At 40.1% G+C, this 18,601-nt stretch overlaps 3 protein-coding genes across 3 annotated transcripts; 1 reads left to right on the top strand and 2 right to left on the bottom strand.

Annotated features, from left to right (window-relative positions):
* Positions 1–3,305: 3,305 nt before the first annotated feature.
* LOC134099030 (extracellular calcium-sensing receptor-like) lies at positions 3,306–9,839 on the bottom strand. Its single transcript, XM_062551704.1, has 8 exons — positions 9,816–9,839; positions 6,507–6,673; positions 6,012–6,300; positions 5,367–5,889; positions 5,080–5,297; positions 4,760–4,961; positions 4,309–4,431; positions 3,306–4,204 (listed from the first exon to the last, which is right to left on the bottom strand). Exons 2-8 carry the CDS (start codon positions 6,572–6,574, stop codon positions 3,306–3,308), a joined length of 2,322 nt encoding a protein of 773 aa, XP_062407688.1. The 5' UTR covers positions 6,575–6,673; positions 9,816–9,839.
* Positions 8,329–11,484, top strand: LOC134099026 (extracellular calcium-sensing receptor-like). Its single transcript, XM_062551699.1, has 5 exons — positions 8,329–8,601; positions 8,748–9,581; positions 9,781–10,002; positions 10,350–10,473; positions 10,589–11,484. The coding sequence occupies exons 1-5, from the start codon at positions 8,329–8,331 to the stop codon at positions 11,482–11,484; spliced, it is 2,349 nt and encodes a 782-aa protein (XP_062407683.1).
* Positions 11,485–13,219: 1,735 nt separating this feature from the next.
* Positions 13,220–16,453, bottom strand: LOC134099446 (extracellular calcium-sensing receptor-like). The gene is made up of 6 exons (XM_062552321.1): positions 16,314–16,453; positions 15,930–16,215; positions 14,968–15,774; positions 14,656–14,877; positions 14,438–14,561; positions 13,220–14,115 (listed from the first exon to the last, which is right to left on the bottom strand). Exons 1-6 carry the CDS (start codon positions 16,430–16,432, stop codon positions 13,220–13,222), a joined length of 2,454 nt encoding a protein of 817 aa, XP_062408305.1. The 5' UTR covers positions 16,433–16,453.
* Positions 16,454–18,601: the final 2,148 nt, after the last annotated feature.

Raw genomic sequence — 18,601 nt, 5'->3', positions numbered from 1 at the left:
GCTTTTCACCGCTTGTGGCTATATTCTCTGATTACATTTCCTTTTGATTAGTTTGTCATTATGGATATAAATGTTTTCATACCAATAAGTCAGTGTGTACATACAGTACATCTACAATTTCCTTCTCCATTACCTAGTTTATAGATGTGTGTGCGTGTATTATTATGACCACCGCTAGAGTAGCTAGGGTAGCGGGACATATAGGGATTGTTAAAGTTCTTGTTCCCTACAGTATAGCAGCATTTATGCATTTCCAGGTTAAGAATCGATTACAGCATTATAACACAGTTGCCCATGTTTTGGCTTACTTGGAACATTCTTGTATTAACAACAACAGCAACAACAAAATAACATCATCATGAACACAACCTATAAGGGATCTATGATATTCAAAATCAATATCTACTGTATGTCTACTTCACTTATACCAGTGCATCCTTCATGCACCAACCTGTGGGCCAACCTGTCATCTGTTTAGAATCAGTGTCATATGGTATAGATATATGGGCTGGATATTTAAGAGAAGAATCCGCACACTTCAAGTCTTTGTGAAAAAATAGCTTTACTGATAGCAAGCTTTCGGTCGTTAGACCTTCTTCAGGCATAGACATATGGGCTAAAATATTCCTATAGCAATAAATGAAGTAAATGTAGAAGTCATAGTGTTTCCCTTTCAGCATACATTTTAGTGATACATAATGTATAAAGCATAAATGTTCAGGTAGGGAAATTATGGAACTAAGCTACAGTAGAATGACCAGCAGAGGACAGTCTTACAACACTTTTGTTGAAATCCTGTTTGGAATATCTTATAGTAATATACCCAGCAGCACAGACTTATCCTCAGAAGCATTATTGTCTAAATGTGAATCTGAGAGTGGCAGCATCCCAACTACATAATAGTCAAAATCTGTATATTCCTGGTCATTGCCTAATTTCACTCCAACCATCCAATGACAGTTTTCCTCCAGAGTTACCAGGATAACGTGACATTTTGGTCTAAATAAGCACATCAGAAGGAGAGTGAATGTGATTCTGAAGGCAGACGCTGTAGCACACACAGGGCAACACATCACTGCTCATATATCTATTTGGGGGAAATTAAACTCCATTTAAATAAACATTATGGATTTTACATGCAAAGGTAGCAGGAAAGCAAACCCCTTCAAATATTTGGGTGTCTGAAGAGAGTTAGTCTTGAATTTAAGTCTAAACGTGATCCACAATATAAATGCACAATCAATTATTTTACTCAGGCATTGGCAATATAGCCTTATTAGACTGGGGCAGATCAGAGATGCCATATCAAAGTGTTTTGTGCAAAGATTGCAACTACATTTTTGTTGTGAACTTCACCATCAGGTCCTCTCCAAATCATTGCAGAAAACTGGAAGGTTGGCTGTATCCCACTTTGAGGAAACCTATGGCAGGTATTGACTTGAGACGATATTGGGGGTAAAGCACAGACGAAGCACTGCTACTTGGACACAGAGATTGTCCTTGCTGAGGCGAGTGAGAAAGTACTGATTTGTTGTGTGATATCTCTGCACCCAAGTAGCAGTGCTCCGTCCTGTGCTTCGCCCCCAATATAGTCCCAAGTCAATACCTGCCTAGGAACTCGTTGTGAAGATGGAGGCCACAAGAAGTAATTAGGATTTTGTTGGTTCACTTTTGCTCATAACATGCTATCCGGCAACAAAGGATTCCATTCACTATGATAAGCTAACCTAGCGGGGGCTCTGCTGGACTATGACAATGAATGCACATGCAAATGTTTTTATTTACTCATCTAACTCTAGGGGAGATGATGAATAACCCAATTTCATAAAATGGTGGTGATGTTATAGAGGTTCTGAGCCATACAGAACATACTGTACTTTTGTGTAGTAGGCTAGGCTACAACATGATCGTGGGGCAACATTACAATGCATTCTGATGCCCTGTTTCTTTTCTCCCAAGAGTGTTTTTCTCCCTCAACATACTTTTTCCTCCAATAATAAACTTGTACTCATAATAAAAGGCAATTGAAAATGTAGTGGATTAAAGGGTAGATTACTGGCTCAAAATGTACTTGGGTTAGAGTAAAAGTACAGTTTTGCAAAAGGAAAACTTTTTAAACGTTGCTGTGGAAAGTTGCTTCAAAAAATACTTTATTACTCGTGCACGTTACTTGCAATGCCTTACTACCCACCTCTGCACGGTAGACCACCCTGCTCTGGCTCTCAGTTCACGATGACAACCCATTGAGGATAAATACACTTGCGCACACAAGGCCGCAATCCCTACAGTGTCCTGAACAGAGTGTAGACAGAACCGGTCATGGATAGCGGACTTCACATCAACGTTGTGTACACAGCCATAGTTGCTGGTGACACTCCTGAGCTTTGGCATGCCCCCCTCAGTGGTCGGAACCATACAGAGTGCAAGAGCCCCATTTGCACAGGTGCTCTACACACTTCCACTTCCTAAAAGGCACTCGCTGCACACGCTCACGGTTGTGCTAAAAGCTCTAGTGAAAACTGAAAGCTGACTTTGGTCAAGCAAGTGAGTGATTTAACAGCCCTGTCAGATTAACCCTTCACCCATGCCCTTTAGACATGCCCCCAGAGTGTAGAGCTGCAGCTGCCTGGCTGCATAAGCGGTTGGCTGCAGCAACTGACCATACTTGGTGACCTCGAGATTTGAAAAATCGCCGGAACTTCAATCACTTCGCTAAAATCCTGAATGAATCTGGAAATCAACCTTCATAGGATTGTTGTCATGTGTGTCATTGAAAGTACAACCATGCCACTCATTTGCATTAGTTGCAAAAACACTCATAACAAATTAGACTTTTTTTAGACTTTTTTTTGTGTTAAAGTTATATTCACATTCCAAGGTTGATATCTTATTGCTGTGTATTATAGTCCTGTGATAAGATGTTATATTTATTAGTCCTGTGATAAGATGTCATATTTATTAATTTGTGAAACTCATACTATGTTTTGTTCTTTATATCAGTTGCAACTTCACTGAAATGTATTTGAAAGGTCATTTGATATATAAAACCTTATCCTATCAAATTATTTATTACTTATTTCAAAATAGTTCATCTTATTCGAAAATAAGATTATTTAATTATATCTGCCCTTTAATCATGACGATTGACTAACCATAGCAAGTTAAAAGAGATTTCACACCAAGATTTCAGAAACATTTTATTAAACATTTTCTTTAACAATTCTTACTTGATTTCTTCAGTTACTCATAGTTTCATAATTTACTAATTTACTCATCAGTTACTCATCATTTTCTAGTTTCTTTTGTTACTTTTCTTTCCCCATCAAGTGATTCTTAGTGTTCTTCTCTGGTTTTACCAAGATAATGTAACACTTTGGTGCAAATAAGCACAGTAGTAGGCCAAAACTGGATGCCAAAATGGCAAAAATCTCCACAGCGACAGTGAACTTTCCAGGTGAGCTAACATAGGCTGGGACAAAGGCTAACCAAACAGCACAGAAAATCAGCATGCTAAAAGTGATGAACTTTGCCTCATTAAAGTTTCCAGGGAGCTTCCGGGCCAAGAAGGCCAGCACAAAACACAGACAGGCCAGTAGTCCAATATACCCCAGAACACACCAGAAAGCCAAATCAGAGCCCACGCTACACTCCAGGATAATTTTGGAGCGCTGGTACTGAGTGTTTCTCGAGGGAAAAGGGGGAGCAGCAATAAGCCAGGCAGCACAGATTATCACCTGAACCAGAGTACAGGAGAAGATGATGACTCTCTGTTGCCTCGGCCCCAGCCACTTCATTATGTTGTTACCAGGCCGAGTGGCTGTGAAAGCAGCAAGGACTACTAAGGTCTTGCCCAGGATGCATGAGATACATAGGGAGAATGTGATGCTGAAGGCAGTGTGGCGCAGCATGCAGGACCAGTCTGTAGGCTCTCCGATAAACACCAGTGCACACAGGAAACACAGAGTAAGAGACAATAGGATGAAGAAACTCAGTTCGGAGTTGTTCACACGGACAATGGGAGTATTTCTGTGATAGAGGAATACTGCTAGAACAGAAATCGTGAGACAGGCACCTACGACTGCTATCACTGTCAAAGTCACTCCCATTGCATCATGGGAAAGAAACTCAACAACTTTGGGTATGCAGTGGGTTCCCTCAGCATCTGACCAAAAGTCTTCAGGACAGGACATGCAGTCTATTGAATCTTTAGGGAGAACATAATATTAATTTATTGACTCCTTTAATATTAATTTATTTATTGGTTGTTCAGGAGTATAATAGTATAATATTTCATGGCGTGGGCCTCACCTGTCTCATTGCTAATCTTGCCACTGTCACATGGTACACAGTCAAAGCAGCATAGAGGCTCCCCAGGACGGACAGCCTTCCGGGATCCTGGAGGGCAGCTGTCGCTACACACAGACACCAGCACCTGTTAACCACAGAGCACAGGGAATCATACCTATGTCAACCCAACACTGCAAATGTCTGTATCCTGTTCACTTATGTCATTACAGTATTTTAAAGCACTTACTTTTCTTAATTTTGTTTTTATGAGCGTCTGACACTATCATAATATATACAAAAAATAAGATATCGTAAGATTATTATGTATACCCGGAGTAAAGCCTTTTGTTTGCTATTAAAGTAAAGTACAACTAGGGGTTCACTTACTGCAAGTGCTGTCTACAGTACTTCAAAAGATGACATTTTAATTCCAAAAAGATGCATCTTGCCTCTTTGCGTTGTCCTGTCCACTTGATTGTCTCCTTATCAATAATGAGCTCATTCCCAGCACCCTTTGCTCCATCATACAGACCCACTGACACAAACTGAATCTCTCCATTCGCATCCCTCTGCCAGTTTATGAGATCATATGATGGAATAGAATCCCCTTTCATATCAAAGTTTACTTTTTCTTCAGAGATGAAGAAAGAGACTTCTTGAAGATAGTGCTGAAGCTACAATTACATACAAATATGAATTGACACTATTCACTGCATTTTCAAATCATAAATCTCGCTACAGTCTGATGCATAGAAACAAAATAAACATATTTTCGCATTGTTTTTTTTATACCTGCCATGGATGGATGTTATTGATATCAGCACATGATGCATTGAAGAATGGGCCATGGCCTGGAGTGCATTGTATAAGGTTGTGTAGGGATTGAGCAATAGCGTATACACCTTTGTACACATTATATGCAACACGAGGGCTTGTGGTGTTCATGTAGGCAGAGTGCTGCTCCTTAATAATCTCATGCCCTGTACAGGGTGGCAACTGGGTATTTCCAGCTGTGTTATTAGGAGAACAGCCATAGAGAGTCTCCCATAGCTCCTGTATAAGGGCATTAGAGGGGTAACGCCATGGATCCACTGTCATCAGGTAATCTCTCAGATCTGGGACATGACCCTTGCGGACAGCAAAACCAATAGTGCCATCCAAGAAAGGATACGTCTCAGCCAGCACAGAGGCAGAGACCCACGCCTCACTTGCAATCCACTGGATCCCTGTGATGTTCTGTTTCCTGAACTCTTTCAGAAAAGGATAAAATTCCCCCTCACCTGAGAACACTATCACTACTCGAGCAGTGGAACTTCTCATCACCTCAAGTATTTCAAGAACTCTCTCTGTGGTGTAGTCTTTGGGGATCATTTCATGGTAGGCCAGACAGATGTCAGTATTTTCTATTTCCTTTTTTAAGCCTTGCAACGCAAATCTGCCATAATCATGATCCTCTGTCACCACACCGATCCATGTCCAACCAAAGTATTTCAGAAGCTGAGCAACAGCTTTTACCTGGTAATCGTCACTTGGCACAACTCTAAAAAATGTGGGGAACTGTGTCCTATCACTCAGACAAGAGCAAGTCGAAAAATAACTGATCTAAAAACAAAATCAGGAATACAGAGAATACAGAAGTTCATTTTCAGTTTCATTACATCATAAAATTACGAGTAGTCATGTGTGTCTTTGAAACATGCAGAGTGCACATTGCATATTTTTACCATTGGAATTCTGAAAGGTTGAAGTGTTCTGGACACTACAATGGACTGTGATGACCCAGATTCCCCAATTATAGCTAGAAGAGGACTGGTACCAGAACACATTGTATTCTCTCTACTGTCTTCTCCATTCAGCACTGCAAGAACAGCTCTCTGTGCTGTCACTGGCGTGGCACAGGAGTCAAAGATCTTATAGCCCAGTGTGTGGTTGGGTAGTAAATCTTTGCTGTTGTTGATCTCCTCCACAGCCAGCCTCATGGTTAAGGCCCAGCGGAAGGCACGTGGGTCAAACCTGCATACAGAGAAAAGTGAAAAATAAACATTCACTTTTTCTACAGTGCAGAGAATATAACATAACTGTGGTAACAATAATTCACTTAACTAACTAAACTAAGCAAAAATAATTATGGTTTGTAGAATTCTAGACATAAAATGCACACAACACAATCACATTTGACATAAAAAGAGCGAAGTGGTTTCATTCAACACTACGCTCACCCTCTGCACTGGGCAGAAACAGGTGGTATTTTAAAGTCTGTGTGCGGAAGTTCCACTCTGTAATGCATGGGGAAAATTCCTCCAATAGTGAAGGATCCATCAGACGTGAATCCAGGCAGCTCAAACCCCCCTTGAAGAGTGCATGTGGTTGCTGTCGATAAGGCTGCCTGACACAACAGGACACACAGAAGGAGAGGTGTCATGTCCACACTCCTTTCCCAGACAGGCAGGATTAAGGAAGTGGTTTGGCTTTTATTGGCCAGCCTCCTCTGCATCATGATTTCTCCGTGGATTACACAAAAGGTTTATTCTTATAGTTATACAGTAGAGTATTGTTTCCCCCTAACATTGATTTCAATCAAGTTTACCAGGCAACGTACCCCAAACACTAGTAATAGGGCTAATGTCCTACACACCATATCGCACACCATATTAATAAACGTTTCACACATGCCAAATATTTGTGTAATGACACAACATATGAATTACATTTTGATAACCTATTGTTTATAAGTACAACAAATCATATTTTTGAATTTCATATAAGAAAGGATCATTTATTTGACTTGATAAAATATCATGATGTGTGTTTGTTGCAAACAAAGAACAAGACAAAGTTGTGTTAATAGAGTAGAATAGAATAGAATATATACTTTTTTGATCCCGTGAGGGAAATTCAGTTCTCTGCATTTAACCCAATTTAACCGAATTAGTGAACATACAGCACACAGTGAGGTGAATCACACAACCGAGAGCAGTGAGCTGCCTGCCCAACCAGAGGCGCGCGGGGAGCAGTGAGGGGTTAGGTGCCTTGCTCAAGGGCACTTCAGCCGTGGCCCGTGGACTGGTCGGGGATTGAACCGGCAAACCTCAAGTTACAACCCCGAAGCCCTAACCAGTAGGCCCCTACATACAATGCCCACACAATGTGTGTCTGTATGTGGTTGTCAGTACAAGTGAGTGAGAGAGAAATAAAAGGAAAGAGGGAGGCCATCCCTTGTCATCACTGATGACTGGACCATCACTGATAACTGGACATGACTCTTCAGTAAAATGAGCTCTCAACCTGAGAGTTCACTGCCACCTACAGTTGCTGAATGTGCATGGCATGTCCAGAAAATGTCCTTATCTACTGCTAGTGGAAAATCATGTAACAAAAAATATGTTTTTATTTATGATTTGAGGAAATAAAGTTGAATCTAATCTAATCTATATCTAGTCTAATCTATATTTCATCAAATCACAAATCATATTGTTATGATTTGAGGACATTTTTTATTTGACAGAATATATATTATTTTATTTTGCCTGGCTTGTCATGTTCAGTTTAGTTGATGTGTCTTGCATGGATTGGATGCATGATGTTCTGCCATTGGTGTTTTTTTTCCTAAGTGACAATGGGGTAGCTCATCTTTATGCCAGCCCCCTAATTCTAGATCTCTATATAAAGTCCTTCACATGTCTGTGAAATGTGTGAGCAATGGCATATATTTCCAATAAACATTTGTCAATATGGTTTGTTTTTATGTGTATACATTTTCAACTTCTAATGAGTAAGAAGTGCACTTTCATAGGTTCAGAGGAAACCAACAGTTTTTATCTGGATGGGGATGTTGTTCTCGGAGGCTTGTTCCCATTGCATTACCATGCTGAGTCCTTTGTGCAGTCATTTGTCAAAAAGCCTGTACCATCTGGATATGAGTTGTGAGTTACGGCTGATTTTTTTCACCATTTTCACATAGTGAATTATTTGATGTCCTAAAAATGACTAAAACGTTGTATTTGTATTTGTTCTAGCTTTAGCTCCAGAGCTCTGCGCTGGATGCGTACAATGAGCTTTGCGGTGGAGGAGATAAACCAGAAACAGGACCTCCTACCTCACCTGAAACTGGGCTATCACATAAGAGACAGCTGTGATGATATTCCAGTTTCCATGAAAAATACTCTTCTCCTTGTGAATGGGCAACCCGACAAGGGCAGTGGTTCTACATGCATGGACCTTCACAGGAAGGTTTCACCTGCAATTGTTGGAGATGCAGGCTCTGGAGTATCAATGGCTGTATTACGAACTTTAGGCTCTTTTCACGTTCCCTTGGTGAGATGTGTTTGTGAAATTGTTACATGATTTGTTTATTTTTCTCAACAAGGCTATCGCATGTTCAGTTATGTCAAATCTATGTTTCTCTTATCTTATTTTTTGTATTTCTTTGCACACATTGTATTTGTTTTTTTTTATATCAGGTGAGCTACTTTGCATCATGCAGTTGTCTGAGTGACCAAAAAGAGTATCCTGCTTTCATGCGGACAATGCCAAGTGATGCATTCCAGACAAAGGCTCTGGCCAAACTGGTCAGTCATTTCAGCTGGACCTGGGTGGGAGTGATTGGCGTGGAGTCGGACTACGCCCGCTTTTTCATACAGCTCTTTCTCCAAGAAGCAGCTAGGTATCATGTTTGTGCGGCCTATGTTCATTTTCTGTCTTTGCCACCAATCAAAGACGCTGTTGCGGATCTGGTGAGGCTTATGAAGATGTCCTCAGCTAAAGTTGTGCTGAGTGTAGCCGGGGACTCAGAGATGCGTACGATTCTGACAGAGTGTAGACGACAGAATGTCACAGATCTGCTTTGGATTGCCAGCGAGGCCTGGTCCACAGCACAGTCACTGTGGACTGATTTTGAGGATCTGCTGGTGGGGACTTTGGGGTTTGCAATACGCAGAGGGGACATTCCAGATCTAGGCATGTATCTCAGCAGCCTGCAACCCTCCCAAGCACTGACTTCACATTTTACGGCAGAGTTCTGGGAGGAGACCTTCAACTGCAAGCTCAATGGCTCAGTAAATACTCACACACATGGAGAAGGGGCTAGTAGCAGAGGGCCTTGCAGTGGACATGAGGAACTGAATGAGGTGTACTCTGCCTATACAGACGTGTCCCAGCTCAGGGTCTCCTATAATGTCTATAAGGCTGTGTATCTCATAGCCCATGCACTGCATAATATGAGCCTCTGTGTTCCTGGGAAAGGCCCCTTTTCCAATGGGACCTGTGGAAGCTTGTCGCCTGTTGTACCATGGCAGGTGAGCAGTGCATATTTTTAGGTAAACAAATGAGCAACCTGCATTGATGGACTACTGTACATTACAGTAATAAATGTGGATATGGATAAATAAATAAATCTAAGCACCTATTTTGTACATGACTGACATACTGTGCTGGTTCATATTTATGATCACATCACTTTATCATTCCTGTCTCATCTGTATTTGCCCCCTCAAGCTCCTTCACTACATGAAACAAACAACATTCACAACATTGGGTGAGGAAGTGAGATTTGATGCCAATGGAGATCCAATTGCTACATATGACCTTATGAACTGGCAAAAGGGGCAGGATGGTTTATTGCACCTGGTGAAAGTAGGATATTATGATGACTCTTTAGCTGGTGAAAAGGGCCTTATCATAAACGAGTCTGCAATGCAATGGCACAAAGGCTTCCAGGTTTGTCAGCTATCCCCAGTATCAAAATGTTTAACATGGCAAATAATGATCATGTATTGTTATGTAGTGTTCAAACTTCCATGTGTCTCATTCTGAAAATGCAGGCCATCATCAGTATTTTTAGTGGTGCAATAATGATATGAGATTATATTGCTTGTTGAAGTAGTAACAGTTTTGTCTGAAGAATTAACTGTACTATCATTAAAGCAGGGTTTAATTTACTTGAATGTGATTCATGCTTATCATAGCTGAACCAGTATACTATGAATTTATCTGTTAAAATACACACATGCTTGCATTTGTCTGAATAGCTTCTCTATCTTCCACTACTTCACTCTCACTGATAGACACCAGTGTCAATATGTAGTGAAAGCTGTCAGCCAGGTTTTAGGAAAGCAATCAGGAAAGGACAGCCCACTTGCTGTTTCGACTGCATTCCCTGCGCTGAGGGGGAGATTAGTAATGAAACAGGTATGTTTGAATGCAGAAAATTTCTATTTTCAACCAAAACAATTTTCTTTACATACATTTATATTTGTAAGATATTTCTAAATATTGTACGTCTTCCCTTCACCCTTTCTTTTAGATTCAGTGAATTGTTTGACATGTTCAGAGGACACATGGCCAAACCAAGCTCAGAATCACTGTATTCCAAAAACAATAGAATTTCTATCTTATCATGAAACCATGGGGATAGTCCTCTGGGTAGTCTCTGCCTTTGGAGCCTTTGCTACAGTAGCTGTTTTGGGAGTGTTTGTTATTTACAGAAAAACACCCATGGTTCGAGCAAACAACATGGAACTCAGCTTCTTATTGCTACTCTTTCTCTGTGCTTGTTTTCTGATTGGCCTGACTTTCATTGGGGAGCCCACTGATTGGTTCTGCCAGATCCGATACACCGCATTTGGCATCAGCTTCGCTCTCTGTATCTCCTGCATTCTTGCCAAAACAGTTGTAGTAATGATGGCGTTCAGGGCCACCCATCCGGGAAGTGATGTCATGAAGTGGTTTGGTCCAGCCAAACAGAGAGCTAGTGTTATAGTATGCACTTCCATACAGGTCCTCATATGCATTATCTGGCTCACTACTCGGCCCCCTTATGCAGCCCATAATACTCGGTTCCTGAGTGCCAAGATCATCCTGGAGTGTGTCGTAGGGTCTGAAGTGGGCTTTTGGTGTGTGCTGGGCTACATCGGACTTCTGGCCTGCATGTGCTTTTTAATGGCTTTTTTGGCTAGGAAACTCCCCGATAATTTCAATGAAGCCAAGTTCATCACTTTCAGTATGCTCATTTTTTTTGCGGTATGGATTACCTTTATTCCTGTGTATGTTAGCACGTCAGGAAAGTACATGGTGGCTGTTCATGTCTTTGCCATTTTAGCTTCTACTTTTGGCCTTCTATTTTGTATTTTTATCCCAAAATGCTACATCATATTGCTTAAGCCTGAGAAAAACAGCAGACAGCATATGATGAAAAAATAAAAAAAATGGCTTAAATGTGTGCAGACCATGTGTCATGTGTTTAAAAATGCATCAAGATTTTCCAATCTTTAGGCAAATGACAATCAACAGTGTGGTAACGGTGTCCTTATTTGGAAATGTAGCACCTTAGCGAGCCCAAAACAGTGCTTCAAACTGTAAAAATCCACATGGAGATCATGACACATTTGTGCAAATCCCCAAACGTCTCTTTATTTGTTACTATATCTTATATAGGCTTTGTAAACATTGCAGATCAATATACTGTACAACAATAACATTGAAGAGATATTATGTTTTCCCCCCATACCAGCCCTCCGTCTGTGATATATTAGGCTATAAGGACATGCCTGATGTACATGTTTCCATTTTGTTTGGTGCTTTGGAATACAACATGGATATATTCTCAATAGTTGAAAGGGGCAGATCGTTTATGTCTACTTAATGTAGTACACGATATCAACAACAAAAGTGTGTCCACAGGGCCTGTCACAATGAGAAAAGGTCATGGTGGCTGCATTTTGTTGCCATTATTAATTTGAGCATCATGAACAAATGATTATACCGAATAATGGAGAGTTTAAATTCAGCCTGGAAAAAAGTAAGAAATACAATAGGTAAACTATTACTTCTTACTGTCATTGACAAAAGTATACAAGTATATTTTGTCCTGAGGGTTGTTGTTTTTATTTTAACAGTTATATACTGTATTCTTACACACCTGATAAGTTTACACATCTGAGCATGTGGACTGTACCTCATTTACAAGTCAAATTCAAATAAAACATACTGTATATAAAGGCAGAAACGACTCAAAATTGTTTTATTGTCTTATTTTTAAATGAATTCATATTCAAAAACCATCTTCAATATGTACTACTGTACAAACACAAAAAGCTTTGAGTCAATTGAGAATCAATGACAATATACATGTGGAGAAGCGTAAGGGTAAAAGGAGCCTGCGGGTAAGTTGGTCCATCACCTGTATCTTTGTAACGGTACAGATTATTTTGTGATCATGCATTTAGGACTACATAGTTGACTTATGTTGCAATATACCATCTCACCGCTAGATGGGAGAATTTCCCCCAAGAATGAACCAAAGAAATACACAATGTAGCTTTAAGTTAAAAGAAAAAACCCTACCCTCCCCTACATCCCCTACCAACAGTCAATGAGCTGCCATACCGGCTATCACCTTTTTTGGAGACATATTTGGGTTGGAGTTCTTTTATCAGAGAAAATCATTGGAAAATGAAAGTGAAGAACAAGCTCAGTGTTAAAGGTGCTCTAAGTGATGTTGGGTAATGTCACTTCTATTTGACGTTCAAACAAAACAGAGAGCTAAGCTTGCTACAACCTGCCCCTTCCTCCCGTGCAATTGAAACTCTCCTAAACGCTCATCTCATCAATGAATCGGTGGAACAGATTGTTCTTATGGTCCAGGTTGGACCAGGTTATTCTTGTTGCTTTATTTTGAACTATCAACAAGGACCACAGTTTTTTTTTACAGTGTATTCAGGACATGGGCATCTAGTGGATGGTGAGGTGATGTATGCTGTATGTTTTTACTTTTTTTGTTTTCACTTAGATACATCACTTAGAACACCTTTAAAAGTGAAATGCTAAAGCAATGTTATTACACTTAATTCCTTCAGTCCAAATTCAGTCACAATTTATTGATCGGGTTCCAATCACTAAATGCACACAGTGACTCAACTCACAGCATACAATCTTATCAAATGCTCCTAGGCACCTTCCCCATTATATGTTTTTTAGTGTTTTTCTCAGGATGAAAAATAATAATATAACATTTAGGGGCAAATATACAAACAAGTAAACCAAATGCAGATGACAAAATAGCAAATATTTCCACTGCCACAGTATATTTTCCAGGTGAGCTGACATATGCTGGAATGAATGTGATCCACACAGCACAGAATACAAGCATACTGAAAGTAATAAATTTGGCCTCATTGAAATTATCCGGTAATTTCCTTGCCAAGAAAGCTACAACTAGGCATATACCTGCTAAAAAGCCTATGTACCCCAACACAGCATAATACGCTGTGTCTGACCCTGTGTTGCATTCCACAATAATCTTTCTATTGTTGTGCCTTTTTTGGGGATATGGTGGTGTAATACTTAGCCAGAGTATACAGATGAAGACTTGAACTGCAGAGCATGAATATACAATGATCCTCTGTTGAACAGGCCCAAATTTAGTTGCACCTGGCAAAGTGGCACGGAAAGCTGTAATCACAACCAACGTTTTCCCTAAAACACATGAGATGCAGAGGGCAAAGGTCACGCCGAATGCTGTGTGGCGCAGCATGCAGGACCAGGCCGTGGGCTCAGCTATAAAGGCGAGAGGGCAGAGGAAGCAGAGGAAGAGGGACAGCAGCAGCAGGGCACTCAGTTCTGCATTATTCGCCCTCACTAATGGAGTGTGCCTGAACACGAGGAAAATGACTGTGGTCGCTAAAGTAAGGGAGGCCCCAAATAAAGACATGGCTGTCAGAATGATTCCCAACGTGTCCTGAAAGGACAAGACCTCGATGTATTTTAAAACACAGCTGCTCCTCCCCTCATTGGACCAGTACTCCTCAGGACAGGGGGTGCAGTCCAATGCTCCTGAACAACAAGCAATAATATTTTCAGATTTTTTTTGCATAGTTTTACAAATATATCACAAGAAATATGTCACCAGAAGAGTCCTTCTAAAGTTAACACATGATGATAAATTACTGTATTCATAAATACTCTCTGTTGATGATATCAACACAAACTAAACTTAAGAGCACACATTTAAAGATTACTGTAAAGGTTACTAATTGTTTTGTTTTTTATGCCCACCATTTTTGACACAACGTTAGTTCACAATAGTTCTACTTCACATGCTGGAGTTGCAACGTAATAATCAGCAGCTTCTAATGTTAATGCAGCCCTACATTACCTGAATGATTAGTGATGGTGCCATCAGCACATGGAACACAGTCAAAACAGCAGCTGGGCCTTCCTTTAATGGGTGCTCTTCTTGTGCCTACAGGACATACCTCTGAACACACAGCTTTTGGAACCTGGACAAAAAAAGGGATTTTCTAGAGACACGAAACCCTGAGGTATTGTTTCAGTGACTCAAGAGTGGGTTTCAGAAGAAAGCATTTTTCATACCACGTTCCCTGTACTCCATATAATGTTCTCCTCCTGTATAAAAAGCCTATATGCTGCATTGGCAGACGTGCTGAAATGGCCCACAGTGACATGCTGGACCTCTCCATGCTTCATCTGCCAGTTGATGATATCGTAGGAAGGAGGAAGATCACCATTGCTATCAAAAAATACAGTCTCTCCAAATTCATCTACAAACTTTACTTTTCTTAGCTGAGCAGTGACCTGAAAACAAATGTTAGTAAATCAGCATCTAATCTTGAATAATACTCACATAATTTTCACAAAATTAAATATGATCTCAAATAAGCTTACCAGCTTTGGACTGATTTGTGATGTATTTAAACAATCCTCTCCAGGAGAACTTTGATTGCAAAATATCAACTCGTGTATGGCATGTGCAATAGCATACACGGCCTTGTAAACATTGTAAGACACTCTTAGTTGTGTGACATTGAAGAAAACACTTGTCAAATCAGGAACCTCGTCTCCTCTGCAGACAGCACTACTGGACGATGTACCAGGATGGTGAAATGGCCTACAACCCACAAGAGTCTCCCAAAATGTACCAAAATAAGCAGCTCCCGGGTTAGAGTAGGGACTGATGTTAGTGAGGAAGTTTCGTAGTTTAGGAATTGCCATCTTGCGCACTGAAAAACCAATTGTGCCTGCAAAAGATGTAAATATTTCAGGAGTGGATGGGCGAGCTGCTGTTATCCAGGCTTCACTCGCAATCCACTGTATTCCAGTTATGTTTTGCCTCACTATCTCCTTCATTACTGGATAAAGATCCCCCTCAGGCACAAAGGCAAGAATAACTCGTACAGTTGACATTTTGATCATTTCAACAACCTCAAGTATTTTACTCTGAGGGTAAGTTCGCAGAACAGTGCCAGTAAATGCAATGCAAACTCCAAGTTTCTTCACTTCAGTAGTGAATGCTGACAGTCCATTTCTACCATAGTCATTATCGGATTGTAAGGTTCCTATCCACTCCCATCCAAATCTTTTCACCAGAAAAGCCAAAGCCTTTGCTTGGTGATAGTCACTCGGTATTGTTCTGAAAAAGGTTGGGTATTTACTTTTGTCACTCAGACAGGCACAAGTTGAGAAGTAGCTAACCTGCAGATAAAAAAAAATGAAATAGAGCAAATATTAGTTTCATACCATGTGTAAAACTAGGATGTGTAACAGTAGATGCAAATTATATAGTATACTGAAAAATAATGATTGATGTTTCTCAAAAGAAAATAGTTATAATTATGACTAAATATTACCAATGGTAGGTTGAAAGGTCCAAAGGTCCCAGCAAGAGCTAACGACTGTGATGACCCTGACTCAGCTATTAATGCTGAAATGGGAGACTGACACTGAGCAGTGTACTGGTCCCCATTTCCCTCACTCAACAGTGTGAGAGCAGCACGTAATGTGTTAGTCGGGGAAGCACATGAATCAATAATCCTGTAGCCTAAAGAGATATTTGGAAGTAAAGTTATATCACTGTTTATTTCATTAATCGCAAAGATCATCACCTGGGTCCAACGGAAAGCACGCATGTCAAATCTGGGGAAACATAAAATTGTGTAAGTGCAAATTATTTTACAATCAAGAAAAAATATTTAACCATTCAAAATCAAATGTTTTAAATTCTCATGTCTTACCCCTTACATGTCACCTCTGGAGGTTCTTTCTCAAATGAAGCATTTACGTGATTTTGTTTGTTAAACACAGGGAAAATACCTCCAATCACTATATCACCATCCTTTGCTAAACTAGGCATGCCAAATTCACCAAGTAACTTACATGCAAAGCCAGACTGCAGCCAAAGAAGGAGGCACATTTGAGTTCCATGTCCAGACATGATCATTCATCGCAGTCATATGTGATGAGCGGTACTTCTCTATATACTTTTATTCCCTGAGATAATCCTGAATGGAAGTGTTTCTATTGGATGCTGAGGATGGCATAATCCCGTAAGGCACTGTGTGTGGTACCATAATCATTGCAGCACTATACAGTTAAGTTCACTGATTTGTTTTGAAATTCATTCATTGGAACATGCAGTCTAGACTAAAAATATACTCATCTTGATACTCTTGATACATTGTTACAGTTTACAAATGATTGTTGTAAAATATTAGTAGCCTAGTAGATAGTAGTAGATTACTGTAATAGATGACTGTAGAGGCACTAACATGCAAAGATTCTAAGAAGGGAAGACACGTTTATTTACATTTAAATTCTGCTTGGTCCGAGCTTGCTTCATATAAACCTTAATGGCATTATTACAGCGTTACAAGGAGTGAAATCAATGAGTAGTGAGGATTATGAGCTTAGTTATGAACTGAACGATTAAGTCATTGTGTGAAAGGCATGTGAGAGCCTTACAAGCTCTTTTATGTTGTGAATGTCTTATGTCTTGTGAAAAGAACATTTATGTTTATTAATGTTAATGTTACCATTCATCTCCTGGCAGCCTATTGGTAGGCTAACCATTCAGTGGAATTGTAAGTTCATATTTGGAATATTGAGCTTGTACTGAGCTGGGTTGTAGCCTATGCATAAATACAACTCAGAGAGAGATGGTAATGATTAAACAAGTAATTAGCCATTTTCACGTGATGTCAGCAGCTGGGTATCAGTTCGTCCGGTAGCAGAAATATGCAGTCATAACGTCATTTAACTTTACTCTCAAATCAAGGCAGCTACGAGAGCAATGATTGCAAACGATAACTGAACATAACGTTAGTCCTAAGGTTAGGTAACCCCTGCTATACATAGCAGCAACTTAAGCTAGCTAACATGTTAGCACCGAAGATCAAGTTGGCTTGATATTGGATATTCGGATACTCAATGAAAGACCGTTCCTTATTTTGAATCTCTGTCGAATATATCAAACCAACTTGATCTTCGGTGAAGCTAGCTGAAGTTGCTGCTACATGTATATATTAAGGATTAGGCTACTGACTTTACTCTCAAATCAAGGCAGCTACGTGACAGCAATGATCGCCAACGATAACAAGGAAAATGAAGATAATAAATACACGTCAAATATTAATCTTACCTCAAGAACTGTAACCGTATCACCATAGCTTTTCCTTACGCCGGATGAACTGATACCCAGCAAAGCTTTAAAGCGGAAAGTGTCTGACGTTAGCGTAAAAAGGGCGAATTAGGTTATACAGTATCTCTTATCTCTGTTAATTGACAATTGGTGCCCGAATACGCTTTTGACCATTGGGTTTAGGTCACTAGTGCAGCTAGGTCATATAGAGTAGGCCAAAGCTTTTTTCACAGATTTTTGGTTGTTGGTTGTTGGCTGTTTCCGGAGACATTGCCGATCTGAACACTTGCGTGCACATGAAACTTGACGTGCTTGCAGTCTCACTAAGCTGATATGATGTCTACCCTTAAAGTTGGGTAGACCGTAAACAGTTTTTACAGTCTATTTCTATATCTCAAGAACTACTTGAAGGTACACCTCTGCGAAGCCAATTTTATGGCAAACAAACTTATAATAGGCGAATCGTTCACCCAGCGTACTGTAGCTATACAGCATAGACCTATCGAGTTACCAGGAAAGCCAGCCATGCAATGCAACTTGAACGGCGGCCCACCAAATCCTGCGAGAACCATGAAACATTACCTTGTCAGTCGATATAAGTCTATGATGATGCCTGTTGTCAATCCTTCACCTCCACAACAAAAGCATTTACATTGTGTCGAGGGGGATACATTTCGAGAAATTTGATATTTATAATAGCAGAGAAATGTATGAATATATCGCAACTCTAGAGGGAGCTCTAGTTTCAAAAAATACCTAAACTTTTAAAGGTTCTCTAAGCACAGTTGGGTGCTGTCAGTTCTGTTGACATTTGAAAATCAGAGAGCTAGCTCGCCCCTCTCTCCCATTCTTCCTGAAACTGTCATGAACGGACATCTTGTCGGT

This window comes from Sardina pilchardus, chromosome 13 (assembly GCF_963854185.1).
Source record: "Sardina pilchardus chromosome 13, fSarPil1.1, whole genome shotgun sequence".
NCBI classification, from domain to species: Eukaryota; Metazoa; Chordata; class Actinopteri; order Clupeiformes; family Clupeidae; genus Sardina; species Sardina pilchardus.
This window is presented reverse-complemented; position numbering and strand designations above follow the sequence as displayed.

Excerpts from the sequence above, each read along its gene's own strand:
- LOC134099446 (XM_062552321.1), bottom strand. The coding sequence starts at position 16,432 with ATGCCTAGTTTAGCAAAGGATGGTGATATAGTGATTGGAGGTATTTTC. Across the intron at positions 15,775-15,929 it reads GACCTTTCAACCTACCATTG|GTTAGCTACTTCTCAACTTG; the intron begins GTAATATTTAGT and ends TTTTATCTGCAG. Across the intron at positions 14,562-14,655 it reads TATGGAGTACAGGGAACGTG|GTTCCAAAAGCTGTGTGTTC; the intron begins GTATGAAAAATG and ends TTTTTTGTCCAG.
- LOC134099030 (XM_062551704.1), bottom strand. The coding sequence starts at position 6,574 with ATGCATTACAGAGTGGAACTTCCGCACACAGACTTTAAAATACCACCT. Across the intron at positions 6,301-6,506 it reads GTTTCTGCCCAGTGCAGAGG|GTTTGACCCACGTGCCTTCC; the intron begins GTGAGCGTAGTG and ends CTCTGTATGCAG. Across the intron at positions 5,298-5,366 it reads GATGACAGTGGATCCATGGC|CTGGAAATACCCAGTTGCCA; the intron begins GTTACCCCTCTA and ends CTAATAACACAG.
- LOC134099026 (XM_062551699.1), top strand. The coding sequence starts at position 8,329 with ATGCGTACAATGAGCTTTGCGGTGGAGGAGATAAACCAGAAACAGGAC. Across the intron at positions 8,602-8,747 it reads GCTCTTTTCACGTTCCCTTG|GTGAGCTACTTTGCATCATG; the intron begins GTGAGATGTGTT and ends TTTTTATATCAG. Across the intron at positions 9,582-9,780 it reads CGCCTGTTGTACCATGGCAG|CTCCTTCACTACATGAAACA; the intron begins GTGAGCAGTGCA and ends TGCCCCCTCAAG.